Source organism: Platalea leucorodia, assembly GCF_965183815.1.
Source record: "Platalea leucorodia genome assembly, chromosome: 3".
Classification (NCBI taxonomy): domain Eukaryota; kingdom Metazoa; phylum Chordata; class Aves; order Pelecaniformes; family Threskiornithidae; genus Platalea; species Platalea leucorodia.
In genome coordinates this window covers 44,938,329-44,953,627 of record NC_138825.1, presented here as the reverse complement: position 1 = coordinate 44,953,627, position 15,299 = coordinate 44,938,329, and the positions used below count along the sequence as shown (strand labels likewise).

General features: G+C 41.8%; 1 protein-coding gene across 4 annotated transcripts in view; it reads right to left on the bottom strand.

Moving 5' to 3' along the window:
- The window catches only part of TOMM20 (translocase of outer mitochondrial membrane 20), a 34,437-nt gene extending 19,507 nt beyond the window's left edge, over nucleotides 1-14,930 (bottom strand). For 3 of the 4 annotated variants that reach the window (XR_014227622.1, XR_014227623.1, XR_014227624.1), the window contains exons 1-5: nucleotides 14,730-14,930; nucleotides 9,817-9,863; nucleotides 9,035-9,116; nucleotides 8,607-8,749; nucleotides 871-1,035 (exon numbers count right to left, since the gene is read on the bottom strand). Coding sequence is in view for 1 of the 4 variants with exons in the window: in XM_082306509.1 (XP_082162635.1) it covers nucleotides 7,454-7,498; nucleotides 8,607-8,749; nucleotides 9,035-9,116; nucleotides 9,817-9,863; nucleotides 14,730-14,853 (441 nt within the window). In the remaining 3 variants the exon portion in view is untranslated. Of the gene's footprint in view, nucleotides 1-870; nucleotides 1,036-6,989; nucleotides 7,499-8,606; nucleotides 8,750-9,034; nucleotides 9,117-9,816; nucleotides 9,864-14,729 lie in introns of those variants that run through there. The other variant, XM_082306509.1, reaches the window with a different exon arrangement.
- Between the last annotated feature and the right edge of the window lie 369 nt (nucleotides 14,931-15,299).

The following is a 15,299-nucleotide window of genomic DNA, read 5'->3' as shown; positions in this document are numbered from 1 at the left end:
GGATACATGGCTACCACATAGCCAGCAACTTCCAGGCGTATCCTCCTCTACTTTCCGGATACTGGCTCCAAAGCAGAAAAAGGAGGATAGAGCCATCCTGGTCCACAGATAACACCTGCTCTAACCACAAGGACTTTGAGCATCAGAAGCAAGCTTTAGAAGGCTGCGTTGTTTTTAAGGATGGGTCAGCTGTCCAAAACTGGGCTACAACTTTCTCTCAGTAAAGTACCTCTCCAGTTTCCAACCGCTGTGAAGGTTGTCATGTATTCATAGTTTGCAATCCAACACCTAGGATGGACGCTGGCTGACTCACTGCATTGCTTTCTAAGCTGTTTGCCTTATTCATGCCTGCTTAATACCTGTGTCCCAGCTTTCCTGTTTGCATGATGGTGTCACCAAATTTCAGGCACTATGGCATAGGCCAATTACTAAGTTTTGACAGAACAGTCAGAGTTCCTTTTAAAGTTGCTATCAAACAGCAAGCCAGATTTCTGAAAGATTGCTTCTTACATTTGCAATGCAGAAGGCACTTACGAACTGCAGGACTGCCAGCAGAGTAATTAACCCAGTGCTCAACAGTTCATGTTATTTGATTTCAGTTTGGGGGTGGGGTGCTTCAAATCTTTTCAGTTATAGAGAGTGTCTCTAATAGGTTTTTTTCTTTTGGTAGGTTTCATGATTTATAAGCACGTCTATGGTTGGTTGAGGTCTGATTTTTCCTGATGATACTAGTAACTAGCACTGATTAGCCAATGAGCCTAAAAATAACATGATGTAGAAAAGGAGCAAGCTTTAGAGCTTCATATGTAATTCAGATAAAAAACACCCACCCAGTAACTACCAAAACAATCATACTATCCTAAACCTTACCTTCTCCCTTCCTGTGTCACTGTCCCAATGTCCTGCTCTTGACTGCTTAGGTTTCCATGAGGAAAGGACCATGCAGAGTAAGTTACAGGATCAGGACCGCAGACTGTGAGCTTGCAGAAGCAGAGACTTCATCTTGACAGATTCTTCAGAGTGCCACATACATCTCTGCTGACACAGAAGTAATAATAATAATTTCATGCTAAGAATTCTGCCAGTGTCAACGGCCAGTAGATAACATCCCTACAGAGAAGTAAAAAAGGGCCCTTAGTTCTGTCAGACAACTTCTAACATAAGCCAAGGGGCCTGATGTTAAAGCTCAAAACTTTAGATGGAGAGATAAAAGCAAATGAAATGTAAATCGAATAGCAACCCCTCGTGGTTATGCAAATTCAGCTGAGCATCATTATAGCAAACACCTGAACCACAAGAACTCAGTAAACATGGAGGCTGCAACCTGGGGTCAGATGGGGCTTCTCTTCTTTATATTGGCAAAAACTTCCACCTCCTTAACTCTAGGAGTTTGTAGTCTTCACTGTGGTAACTTACAGGACCAAGCAATTACGTTATACCAGGTCAATGTGTGATGAAAGTAAATTTCCATCAAAACCAGACTGTTCCCACCAATAATGAGATACTGCTATGAATTGATTAGGCATGTACCATCAATTAGAAACACCAGAGGAGAGTTTCTCAAAGAACATGCTTGCTCAAGAATCCCTTTTCTCCATTTCTCCATTTAATTAGTCATTGCATTATAATTAACACATTCATGCAATAATCATTGTCATTTTAATCATCAAAGCTGAATGTACATTCCTTCTCAATAAATAATATTAAATACAACAGAAGATGCTAACCAGGTTGATTCAGAGCTCCAGGAAATGCTCTTTTACATACATGCCAAAACAGGCAAAGACTGGTTTGTTACAGCAAATTTCTGTATCTTCCAGGCTATCTGACAGGGTGTAACATATCCAGATTGACCTAAGGAAGGAGGAGAAGCATGGTGTGCAGAGACAGCATCTTTTATTAAACAGCTCTCTTTCACTAGATACTTGCCATGTTTTAAGCAGACTTGGAAGAACTTCTTACTAACAAGTTGAATGTTCAGAAAAATGCTGATCGACAGCTACAAGGGCTGAAAACTTCCAGTTACTTGTACGGCATTGACATACGCTTTCCCCCTGCAACACACCCCAGGAAGCAGAGAAAAACCACTTCTGAGGTGCAGGAGTAGTTAAGATTTGGTCTCAAGCCAGGGTTCCACTAGGATACAAATAGCTCCAAGGCATGAGAGAGACCCCACCAGCTGACTTCACATCAGCTACCGGACTGCAACAGGGTGAGTAGATTTTGCCCCCTTAAGCTGAATTTCAACCAGCAACAAAACTGTATCCTGTCACCAACCTATAACATCTTGCCCCCCCTTTTTTTTTTTCGGTTGCCCCTCCTCACACAGGCCATCGCAGCCAGAGTCTAACCCCAGGCAGAGGCTCAAGATGCAGATTTCTCTTCTACCCCTGCTGCAGTTAACAGGTGCTCCCCTTTCACTCTAACTAGCAAAGCTCATCGAGGAAAATCACAGCTGGGCATGGGAAAACCCTTCTCCTGCATGCCTGGGAATGAGATGCAGTTGCATTTTGTTGCAGAGTTTAAGTTGTACAGTGCAGCTGGCTTATCTGTATACCTGGTTTGTGTCAAGGGATAGAGAGAAAGAAAAGGGAAATCCTTCTAATCATGTCATCACAACAAACAAAACACACAGGATTTAAAAAGCCAAAATTAGGTATCAGTAGAAACATATTCCACTGCTGCCCCACTGATCCTGTCTTACACGCTGTACCAAATTTGTCTGGACAAAATGCTGCATTGCATCACCTTACCAGACAGGAAGATACTAAAAATTAGGATTTTGCAGGATGAGCTTGCACAGAACATGTGTGCAAAACTGCCCTCTGCTGTTTAGATTAAGACCTGCTCAAATAAATGATAGTGGGACCAAATCAGTTTTTAGTTGTAAGGGTGCAAGTTTTGAAGAGGCAGAACTATCTGACTTCAACTGTTTTCTGCCTTCATGCACAGTAGAAATTTCATACATGAAAGCCACTCACATCTGTCCTGCAGCACGGACCACCCAGACAGACTGGCAGGCTGTAGCAAGATTGTGCTAACCGCAAAAACACTCCCTTCCGCAACTATCAGGTAGCAGGTGAGCAGCAGCGGACGTCCTCTCACCCCAAGATGCGTCAAGAACATCCCCAGGGATGTAAGGGAAATAACGGTAATGGCGAGCGCGCGCTGCAGGAGGACATGCACCTCTCAAGCCATTAAATCAAGGTGCGACCTTGACAAAACAGGAACTGGAACTATACGTCTGCCGTCAAAAGCATACAGCACAGAGGCCTCTAAGATGATTATTAGGTTACAGCAGTGATCAGAAAACAGGGTAGTGACCTTATCAAAAGATGTCCAGTAAATATTCTGTAAAACTCGCACCTGTAAGCCTCCACTGCAAGGAAAGAAGTAAGAATCTGGATTTTCTTTTCAAGAACATATGGAAACCACTGTACTTTGAAAAAGCTGCCCATTATCTAGTGCCAGTGTGCTGGACAGTTTGGTACAGAAACATCACGGAAGGGCCAGATGTTTTCTGTGGCTTCACTCACACGTTCGTACATGGGACGTGGCAAATTCTGCCCTCTGAGAACAGCATCAGATGTCCACATCTTCTTTGGGAAGCTCTGTTTCGGTACAAACGCAGAAAACAAGTACTGTTACCTGCACCAGAATCTCAGTTTCTGGAGTGCCTCTGATGAAAACTAGCCCAGTCTTTGTGAACTAAGCACAAGTTTCAGCTCTTTGCAACAGGCTCTTGGTCAGATTTGACTGCTGGGCAGACAGGCTTTTCTGGTCACTGCGTAAAGGAGACCATAAGCTATAGCGGTCAGTGTAAACACACAAATTAAAAACCAAACCAATACATGGGTACAACATCTTTCTCTCACATCAGCCCTTTTCATATCCACGTTTAAAAACGCAGAAGCACGGGTGTACAGTCCAACACGCCTTTGAAACACTCGCTAAAAGCACTTAGTGACCACTTCAAAGATTCCCTTGAAGTTTAACTCATGTTAATTTTAACAAAACGGTCATGTAGGGCCAGTGTTCAGCCTAAGGGACTTGAAACACACCATCAACAGATGTACAAACGAAACTTCAGAAAGATTCTTCGGGGTACATAAATAGCTGGAGCTTTTCTTTGATGATGGCTGGCTGGCCTCCTACACAGCGGGGCTGGGACTTCGCCTTTTTTCAAGCTAAGGGCAACAATAATATTCTGTCATCCCCCAGGGTAAGGAAATCAGTGCCAGATGATTCAGTGTGTGCCTGATCACTCTGGTTTTGGATTCAATTCCATTATCTAGAAAACTTAATGGTGAGACATCAAAGGTAGTCCTACATGATCATGAAACTATTTTTTTTTTCTATAAAAGCTGCCTGAGAAGCTCATAACTGATGACGGGAGACTTCCCAACATAAAACTAACAGACCTCTGATCTCCTTTATGAGAAATCCTCGTAGTGCTGGAAACAAGTGCCTTGCGCTTGGAGCACCACAGAAGAGAAGATGGCTCTTTCTGGGAGAAAGATTAGTAGTTTTACCTGCAGTAAAATAAGATTACAATCTTATTCACTAGCAGCTGTGAGCTCCACAACTGGAATGGCTCACTTCCACCATTTTTTAGTTTCCACAGGTGAAAAGAAATATGGTACTATGCACAGCTAGTGCAATGGCGTTACTACTACTGATGCAATAACATCCATCATTACCACTGCACTTCCGATGACCTGCACTTTGCTTATGTCTGAAACCAGTTCTAAATTACAGCCTCCTACATCTGTGGGCTGTACGTGCTAGCTACACCAGTGCCAGCCTGCCACTGTTGGAGCAACAGCAAATTCCCATTCTAGACAATATCTTCAAGTCTTCACAGTTTGTAAGGTACTACCTTCATCGGGTTTTTGGGGGGGAAAAAAAAAAAAATCTTAAGCCCTGTTAAAAGGTTTCATCATTCCCACCCTATTAGCCAAGGCATTCAAAACAGGTATCAGAGCTTGCTCTAGCACACTAACCAGGTACTTCTGGGTTATCAAATATGAGAACAAATTTGTACTTAAGGCTTCATTTAAACCTATGCTACCTAAAATTGTTTGCATCTAACTTTGCAGGATCAAGAAAGCTAAAAAGGGTTAGAGTAATACATGTGTCTATAATGCTTATGAAAGCAACGACCATTTGTAGACATAATCAGACTATGACCAAGTCTTCCATCAAAATCAGAAGAACTGACATCCAGGTTTGCTACAACATACTTAGTTCAGAAGAGCTTTGCTGTAAGCTAATTGTGAATTCAAATTGTCATCATTATACCAAAGAGTGTAGAAAATTGTTCAGGTTTGAAGGAAGGGTGGCACTTTCATCTTATGCTGTTTGGGTTTGTTTTTCAAGGCAGGGTAGAAGAGTTTGATTTACCTTAAGACGATGTTAAAAGGTGAACCGAAAAGATACTACACTGAAGCAACCACCACCTGCAAGGACAGCAGGTAAATATGCCTAACAGTTCTGTCAGCATAACCTATGAATTCTTACTTTTTACTTTTAAGGGTTAGAAAGAAAAAGAAAAACTCCTCCAAAGTGCCTCACTGTACTCATTAAAAATAGAACCTTCTGCAATTTCACAGTATTTTTATTAAGTATTCTAGGTGCAGAATAACTTTGTCCCTCTAAGATCAATTAAAAGGAAAAGAGCAAACTAGCCACTGCCATCTGATTATGGCTACCAAGTTTTACTTTTACCTCATGCGACCTGAACAATTCAAGCACAACAAAAAGACTAAACTACAGCCAGCTGTTCAAGAAATTTTTGTTCGTACCAGCCATTAACTTCAGTATTTGTCATATTACAGAAAGATTCAGTAGCACCTCAAATCATGGGAAATTGTGTTTTCAAAGGGTTAAGGGGAAATACCTCTTCCAAGGCACACCATCTAAGCAGACTGATTCAGTAAGAGCCATTTCTACTCTCAAACTCAGGTATTTGACTGCTACGTGACCATGAACTATCCACTTAACCTCTCAAAAATTCTGTGTGAGGCAATTTCTGAAACGTTGAGACCTACAGTTTGGAAGAATCTGTCTTTACAGAAACTTACACCAGGCTGAAATGAGTCAGAGACAGATGGGAATGTTGGCTAACATGCTCTCAGAGTATCTCACTTCTACTTGGACTATGCCACCTAGTACCTTACTATTAATGTATTGGCACCATTAGCACAAACTATCAGCTGGTCTGAAAGACAGACACCTCAAAGTGTTCTCCTCCTTTCTTCTCCTTAAGTTAAAACAAATCACCATGCCAAATTTTTAATTGTTTCTTCTGCCACCTGAGAGGTGATAGCACAAAACCAGAGAACAGCAGAAACCAATCTGTTTTGACATTTAGAACATCCTACCCATGGAAAGCTCGCTTTCAGAAGTATGCTTCTGCTACTCACTTGAGTCTTTATATTATTTGCCTCCTTTTCACTGACAAAGGAAAATTTACCTAAATTAAAGTTTACAGTATCACACCATACCAAAATTTTACATCTTTCTAATTCCATTAGCTTTAGCTAGTTTAGCTTGGGGATATCATCATCTTACCTTATCAGCACAATTTTTTCTAAGGCAAATGCCAAAGACTGCCAACAATCATTTTCTGTGGTCTTGAAGACTAGAGATGGAAACATTAACTGCCTACCTTGCAAAAAGGTTTCAAGCTTTCCAATAAAAGCTCTTACAATCTGCCCCAGGTTCCATTCCAAACTGCTTTATTTCAGACACCTGCATTAACAGAGCTTTCATGTTTGCCAGATAGAGTTTTGACTTGCATCACTTTAGATGTTATTGTTCCTGACAGAAATGGATTTGTCATTCTTTCTGCAGCCAGTCATCTATTACCACTCTGATTTGCATCTCTTTCTAAGGTGATCAGTTACTGTTTAAATGATCACATGTCTATTTTCTCAGGAAACAACACAAGGTTTTAAACTTAATTGAAAGCATTGGAAGACCAGCCATAACATTAAAAATAAATTTTAATGTTAAGTCATTTTTAGATCATTTGCTCTGACACTCAAATGTTCTGAAATTTAAAGTAGTACTATAGGGACACACAAGTGCAGATAAATCTTTATTGCCATAACTTTGTTTTTTCAAAAATGAGCATTGGGTTTTTAATAGGTCGTAGTTTTATGTCTTTATATGTACAACATTACAACTGCATATTTTAATAATCATGAAGTTAGTGATACTTTGATAACTCAACACAGTGTATTTATAAAATGAATTCTTATCAAAATACACTTTTCACTGGGATAATAAATAAAATCCTGCGAAACCCACCTACACAAAGTTAATTTTAACTCTGGTAGAACCCGATGTGGTACACAGTCCATTAACTACTATGTTTGCCCCTTTATCCCCCTACTGATGCTCATCTTCTGGGGTAAGAAAACATTTCCCCCCCTGTTGTGGTGTGACCTCATTCAACATCATCTTCAGCCAAGCACTGTGCACTTACAATTCTCTGTAAGAAGGAGAAAAACTCATTCACAATTACATAAAATTGACAGTAGGCAACTGATTATCAAGCAATGTAATTTTACACTGAACATTAAGCAGTGTAATTACTGAGCAAACTGATTAATGTTAAAAATGGTAATCTACTTGACATAAGTTTTTGAAGTCAATTCTGCAGAAATTACGTACTGTGCAATGCCTAACAAAGTCAAAATCAGGGAAATACTATCCTATTCAGCCTCAAGTGATGACCTCTGTGTGGTTTTTGGCACTGTTCTCTAAGGAAACATTTTTGCTCCATTGTTTCCCCAGACCTTTACATCCTGTGTACCTGACACTTTTCAGTGTTTTTCCTAACTATACGGACCTTGAACCGAAATGTAACCAGGCCCGAGCTGGAAAGAGAGCTGACTGATGCACAGCACTGAGTCTCTGCTTTATGTGAGGTAACACCATTAGGGAGTACCTTTTGCACTTCCAAAAACATAAAACATATTTATTTTACAATAGACTCACTTGCTAGCATATTACCTGCACAGTACTCAGGCTAAAAAGGGAAGGCATTTTATACACAGAGCTACGAACACTTTTATTGCCAGGGAAACCCCCAAGCTTCCAAACTGTCACGTGTTCTGGTGCTAGTTAACATTTTGTGTTTATAGCTGGCCCAGAAGCAACAGGCGAGCAAAAGCAACAGATTAATTCTAATGGACTTTCACAGCACTTACAGACACTTGTAGATATATAATTACAAGGAAATAAAACTCAAGACCCAGTGCAAGAAAGTTACTGCTTTTCTGATCCCTCAACTTGTATTTGGGAAACAGTGGATCCGCTCATAGTATCAGAGCTGCGGTCAGATGTCTCTACTTTAGCTTAGCATACCCTACGCATGAGAGAAGTTTCATATTTCTGTTTTACCCTGTTTGCTATCAATGCTACATGACATTTTTCATATGCACTTTTTATGTTTCAGGTGAAAAAAGGCTTCTTTTAATCTAACTGAACATATACAAAAAACATATTACAAAAACCAATACTCGAGACTGATGTAGTGGATAAGAGAAGTAGTTCAATTATTTTCAAATCAAAGCAACAGGGAATGTTTCACATACCTGGCTTATTGTAGGGAGCTTAGTTAGAAGCATTTGAAACACTGGCGGTGGAAGAGTTTGCTGTAGAACTTGTAGTAGCTGCTGCGGCTGTCCACACACAGCAATGGCATTGGTCAAGTGATCAACACCTTTCTCATATTCACCTGTATGACAAATCATAATGTTTTGAAATCAACCTTCTTCCACACTGTAAAGTATTTACATAAAACATCCATCGACACTGGATTAAATTACTGAGAATCAATTCACGCTTTTCTTTCCTCCTCCCTTGCTGGATCTTCTGAACACAGAAGGTTAGAAACAACTAAACAGATTTTCCTAGGTGAATTTGACTCCCCAGAAGATCTTAGTATATAAAAATCATCTTCTAGCAAAGGTAAAGAAAAATTATTTTACAACTTACCCTTCAAAAAAAATTATGCTATTACCTTGAGCTAGTAGTTCCTCGCCAAGCTGAATCTCCTCAAGGAAAAACTTCTGAACTGCTTCAGCATCTTTCAGATCAGGCAACTATAACACACACAGTAAAACTGAAGTTGGCCCTTAAACATCAGTTAATAAACAAGCTAGCACAAAACATTCTCAACTGAAATCAAACACACACAGAACCATACTGTTACACTGAAAGTGGCAAAATAAAATTAAAAGTGTCACCACGAAGTTAAATGTACACAGAATGTTTTTGAAAATCAGGCTCAGGTCTCATATCATTGCATCACAAATGTGTAGAGAGACAGAGCCTGAAATACCTCTACTCAGTTTATTAAGTACACAATTTTGTAGCAAATATCAATTCGAAGGTGCGTTATGTTTACCACAACTCTATTTCTTACAATTGGTTAAGATAAATCTATCTTTTCTTCCAGGATCCACTGGTGATAAGGAAAGAGAAATCAAACACATATAGCAAAAAACCATCAAGTTGAGTTATGCATGTATCCCATCAATGATTTTTAAGTCTGAAAAGCCCTTGCAGATAGTACAAAGAGGAAAACACCACCAAATCACACAGTAAATGTTGTACTTTCTAGTACAAGGCCTCTATCTGACACAGAAAAGGAACAACCATTTCATACAGTTATTTGTGAGCATTAAAAAACTGCATATTTGCAGAAGTGTTTGTAACGCTGGAATCAAAACAGATCTTTAAACAAATCTTACAAATGAAACATCTTTCAAAATAGCACTGCATTCTTGAACACAGTATTACCTTGGAAAGCCCTGCTCTCTCTTTGGCAAGCTTCTGTTTCTTCCTTCCTGTAAGAATAAAAACATCTTACATTTTTAATTTGCAATTAAAAAAATCCTTCAGATTATAGTTCGAAACTGTGAACAAATCAAAGTTATTTTCAAAATAAGAAACTGGTAATATATTCCAAATATTGAAGACTGAACCCAAGACTGCAACCCACTCTCTGCAACAGAATATCATTTAGAGGTCTAATGAGGGCTGGCAGTGGCATAGCAACTCAAAATGGCAACTCTTCTCCTGCTGGCTATGGTAAACACCAACTGTGCGGGGCCTGCAGCAGAGCATACCTCATGCACTAGAGGCACGAAGAAGGAAAGAGAATGAGAGTAATGCAGGATTTCTCTACATGATTTCTAACAATGATAAGCCACAGAAGAACTGCCTACAAGCCAAGGCTATCTAATTTTGAACTATACGGTGCACCACCAACAGGAACTTTAGCAGGTCACAGTGCATAAGTGTACTTTCCCAGCTGCTTTATAGCAAAGACTTGGGAACTAGTTAAATAGGTGGCAGTATCTCATCACCCCAGGCAGGTATAAAGGTATTTTATAGTAGCACCTATTCATACAAGAAAGAATAATTACAGTAATACTGGTGATTTCCTTAGAATAATCATTTTTGTAAGTCATCAGCTCATCAAGTGAAATAGTTACACCAGTATCACTTTTAAATACAGCCTATGGTTAAACAACTGTACTCTTACTATTTGTCCTCAGCGTCTGCTTGGTGATCATTTATGTTGACAAAGAACAACGGTCACACAGCCCTGATTTTTCTTTTGAGACAATTTTACAAGCTAGAAATACTTCCAAATATGACTAGCAGTTTTAATGGAAATGAGTTAAAAATTTGCGACTGTCCACATGATGAAGACATTCAGGAATACTATTTCCTAGTAGTGATAATGTAACACGTGAAATTTACAGCAAGATCAAGTGCTCTTTATATAAAGGGTGTTCACATTCTAACTACATGGATCACCCTTTTACCTTCTATGATACCTTAATAATGCTTAGCACCTGAATTTCTACAACTTGCTGACCTATGTACATTATTTTACAACATCATATACAGAAAAATGTGTCATACAGAACTGTACCAGACTATAATTTTATCATTATGTTTGTTTTCAATATGAAAGACTTTATCTCTTGAAAGGTGGTGCCTTCAATTAGCTCACTCCAACTTTTCTGAAGCATTAATTTGCACAAAACTTTAAACTGCACTACTATGCAAACCAGTTTTGCTAATACATACATCTTAAAGATGAAAAGAAAAAAAAGTAGTATCTGAAATGTTTCACTATCAAAACAAGCCACATTGCAACTGCAGTGCATTCAGTGAAAACATCAATGAAAAGTACAAAGAGTAACAGCTTAACCTTTGTCCATAATTTTCAGGAGAAAATTGTGGTTTTTTGGCGTGACTATGACATCTTCTAAAATATTACAACAGGTATCAGTCACCAGGTTAAGCATTCAGAGATAAAGAAAAAAAGACATACTGGTAACTGTAACTATTTCATAACAGGTTTTGACCACTGAACCCACACATATGAAATCATATACTTGAACCTGAAAACAGTAAAGGAATGTGAAGAATCACCAAGATTTTAAAACTGAACACTGATCTACAGAATCTTTCAAGTCTGATTATTGTGCAGTCTATCTTCTTAATACATTTTTACAGGTCTCTTTATAAGTCTACTAGCTAAAACAGTTAGAAAAACCAAATAGTTCTAAAGGTTATTTAGGCATTCTTCCCATACCGGTTGGTAACACTACTTTTAAAATATCTTTGCAACAACAGCCAGAAGTTACATTTATAATATCACAAGCAAAAAGCAACGGCTTGGGGGAAAAAAAAAAAAAAAAACCACCACCCAAAAAAATCTGAAAACTCTTTTGTTCTCCCTTAGGGACCTCCAAGAAAATGAAAAACTTCCCACTTTTCTAAAGACATTATCACATTTAAAAAAGGAGAAGGGCAATCTTCCATAGAGGAAATCTTAGTTAATACAGAAATGCACGTGCATCCATCCAAAACAGAAAGCTAAACTCCAGCTCTCAAACTGCGTGTGACTTGCAGGTTCTTCAGGCGCAGCTCTTGTACAAAGGGAATGTTTCAAATGTGAACCAATGGATAACCTGACGTGCTGGCAAGGGTTGCAAAAATCCCTGAGTTGCCCCAGCAGCTTCAAAACCAGTCCCACAAGGGAGCAGAACGACCGAAGAGCTGTTTGCATCTTCAGCTTCCACCCGTGAAGCCTGCCCTGCTGCTCTCCTCTCACTCAGCTCTCCAGGCAGAAGGTGCTCTGAGGCAAAGTTCAGCACGGTCAGAAATTCTGGTTGTCTCTGAACGAAGAGATGAGGGTCTATACTTGCATACAGAACAGTTCTGTTTTATACATTCAAGAACACAAATAGTAAACATATCAAAAATCTTATAATCTTAAAATATAGCTGCAGAAACAAAGCAGCTGCAGGTAGCTTTGCTACCTTTTGATCCCAAGATGAAATATGGACATGCCCCCAAACTAGCGACATGAAAACCTAAATTAACACAAAGCCTGCTAAATAAATGAGATTAAGACATCTGGAAAACCAAAGTCCAGCAGTTCTTCAAGCCTCCCAGTAAATTTTTTTTTTTTTTTTTCCCTGAAACCTGAATCTGGCCACCTCATTTTTACAATGGGCCTTTGTAATGTAAACTTTGATCCTAACACAGCCCAAAGAGATGTACAATATAAATGGGATGGCAAAAAAAATACCGGTTCTTCATTTGTCAGCATGTACTTGACCAAATACAATGGGCAATCCACTGACATGTAGCATCTCCTGTCCTTCCCAAATTTTGGTAACACTGCATCATAGGGGCTGCAAAACAATCTTATCCTAAGAATGTTACTGGAACTGATCTGCTGTAAATGTGGCTTCTACAAGTTTTTCATCAAATACCCCTACTACTGCCTGAGAAACAGCGTATCTTAATCTGAAGAACTGCAACTGGCTGCTGCATTGGACCTTTTTGGGTCGAATATTTTACAGCCTAAGCCTTCTTATCCAACAGTAAAAACGCTGTAATAATCTGGCACCACTGCAGAAGCATCTGTACTAAAGAATCAGTTACAGTACTAAAAATAAAAATGAGCCTTACAACTCAAAGGGGCCCCGTGTATCACGTCCAAGGATCATAAGTCATACAGTGATGTCCTCCAAATGACAACAGCCATCCCCTATCAAACCACAGGGGTTTTCCACTTTAAAGAAAATGTTAGTTCTTAATCAGAGCAAGTCTAAGGTTTATTCAGAACATTACTGGATAGATGCTCAGATAATGAAAACAATGGGATGCAAAAATCACTTCCAGTGCTTCTGCAAAGACCTTATGTAATCCAATATTTTCTCTACTACATATTTAACATCATAAAAAGAAGATGGCTGGTTATGCTGCCAACAATCAAGTTTGCTTCTCCAAGACCAGCACATACCAGTTTACTATACTAAAAATTCCCAATCAGTGACTTGCACTGCAGGGCGAAAAGTACTTGGAAGACACACAAGAACTATGTGCCTAAGATCCTACATCCATGAGCAAGGGCCTGAAGATGAAGTACTCAAAAGACATAATTCGCTGTGGAAAGGCTTACAGAAAGCAGAATAAATACACTCTTAAGCATCAACACTGGTCACCCAACAAATTCAATCCGTGAAGACAGAATCGAAACGTTTAAGTTACATTTAAACATCATCAGGTAAAAATATTCATTTTTACCCTATCTAGTTACTGACTCTTCCATCCATGAAACTGCTGATCACGTTACGTTTACTTGCTGGGAAAGTTTACCTTAGTGGTAATTTCTTACCTTCAGGTTAGTTATCAAAGGAATACTACACATATTCCCATGACAGAAACAACCCAGCACAACAAATCTCAGCTTATTTCTCATGATTCATTTGAGTGCCTTGGATGAATTTGAGTACCTTGAGTATTCATGCTTACAGTTGCATTTAAAACCTTCTCTAATTATTAAGGCATTTAAATAAATGTTGAAGATGTGAAATAATGAAGAGCCATGGGAGAAGAGCTCTACATTTTGGATTAATCAACAGTTTTCTCTGGCATTCATTCTTATCCTGGAAGCTAATAACAGAGCTGCCAGGAGGGTTAAGAATGCAGCAGATAAAATACCTAAGGGCTGCTATCAACTCTTGCCTTAACACAGCAACAACTTCACTATAAGAGATCGCTCTGACGGTCTTCCAAAATAAAAAAAAAAAAAAAACAAAATAAACGTCATCACATGAACGCAGTGGGAATAACGGTATGGCTGAGTGTGTAGGACAGCAAGATTTAAAAAAAAAAGAGGGAGGCGAGCTATTTCCAAGGCAAGCTTCTGATGCGGAAAACACCAGTTACCCAGTAACTACACAGATTGCAGAAAACCGGCTCCGACGAGAAGGCCCGTCCCCCGGTTTAGGCAAAGGGATGGCCAGAGGCGAGAGAAGGCGGGGGCGGGGGGCCCGCCTCGCACAAGCGCCCTCGGGCGAATGCCGCCCGCCAGCCCCCAGCCCGCCGCGGCCCTCTCCGGCCCGGTAAGGGCGGCAACGCGGGCCGAGGCGGGGGCCGAAGGCCGCTGCCCCGCAGGGAGGGGGCCGGGCAGGCCGCTCCCCCCGACGCGGCCGGGAGCGGGGGCCGGCGGCGGCCGAGCCCCGGGAGCGGGAGGGCGCTGCCGAGGCGCCACGTGCCGCCCTCCCGACCCCGCGCGCGGGCCGGGCGGGCGGGCGGGGGAGGGGAGGCGGCGGCCGCTGGAGGCAAGGCGCGCGCGGGAGCCGTTGGAGGAGGAGGGGGGCGGCCCGGACACTCACGCTCCCGCAGCCGGTTCTTGAAATTCGGGTCGCTCCGTCTCTTGCGGTCGAAGTAGATGCAGTAGCCGATGAAAAGGGCCCCGCAAAGGCCCGCCGCGATGGCGCTGGTCTTGCCCACCATCATGGCGCCCGGCGCCGAGGGGAAGGTCCGGTCCCGCCGCGCCGCCGCCGCCGCCCCCCGCCCCTCCCTCCCTCCCTCCCGCCGCGCGGCCGGCGCCGAGCTCCGCAGGCACCTTGGGGCGAGCGGGCGGCCAGAAAGGACCCCACCTCGCTTCCGCTGACGTCATCACCCAGCGGCGGCAGAGGGCGCCCGCTCCACTGCCTGCGGGCGGGCCGGCCGCCCCCGGGGCGCATGCGCGGCCGGGGCCGCCCCCGCCCAGCACCGGCCGCCGGAGGAGGCGAGAAGCGCGGCGGGGCCAAGCCGCGGCCTCCGCCAGAAGGCGGGGCAGGCCCGCGGGGACGGTAGGCCCGCGGCCCGCACCGGGGAAGCGCCGGCGCCCAGCCCGGGGAGAGCCGCCGGCCGCGAGGTGGGAAGCGGCCAGGCCAGGCCAGGCGTAACGCCACTGCCGC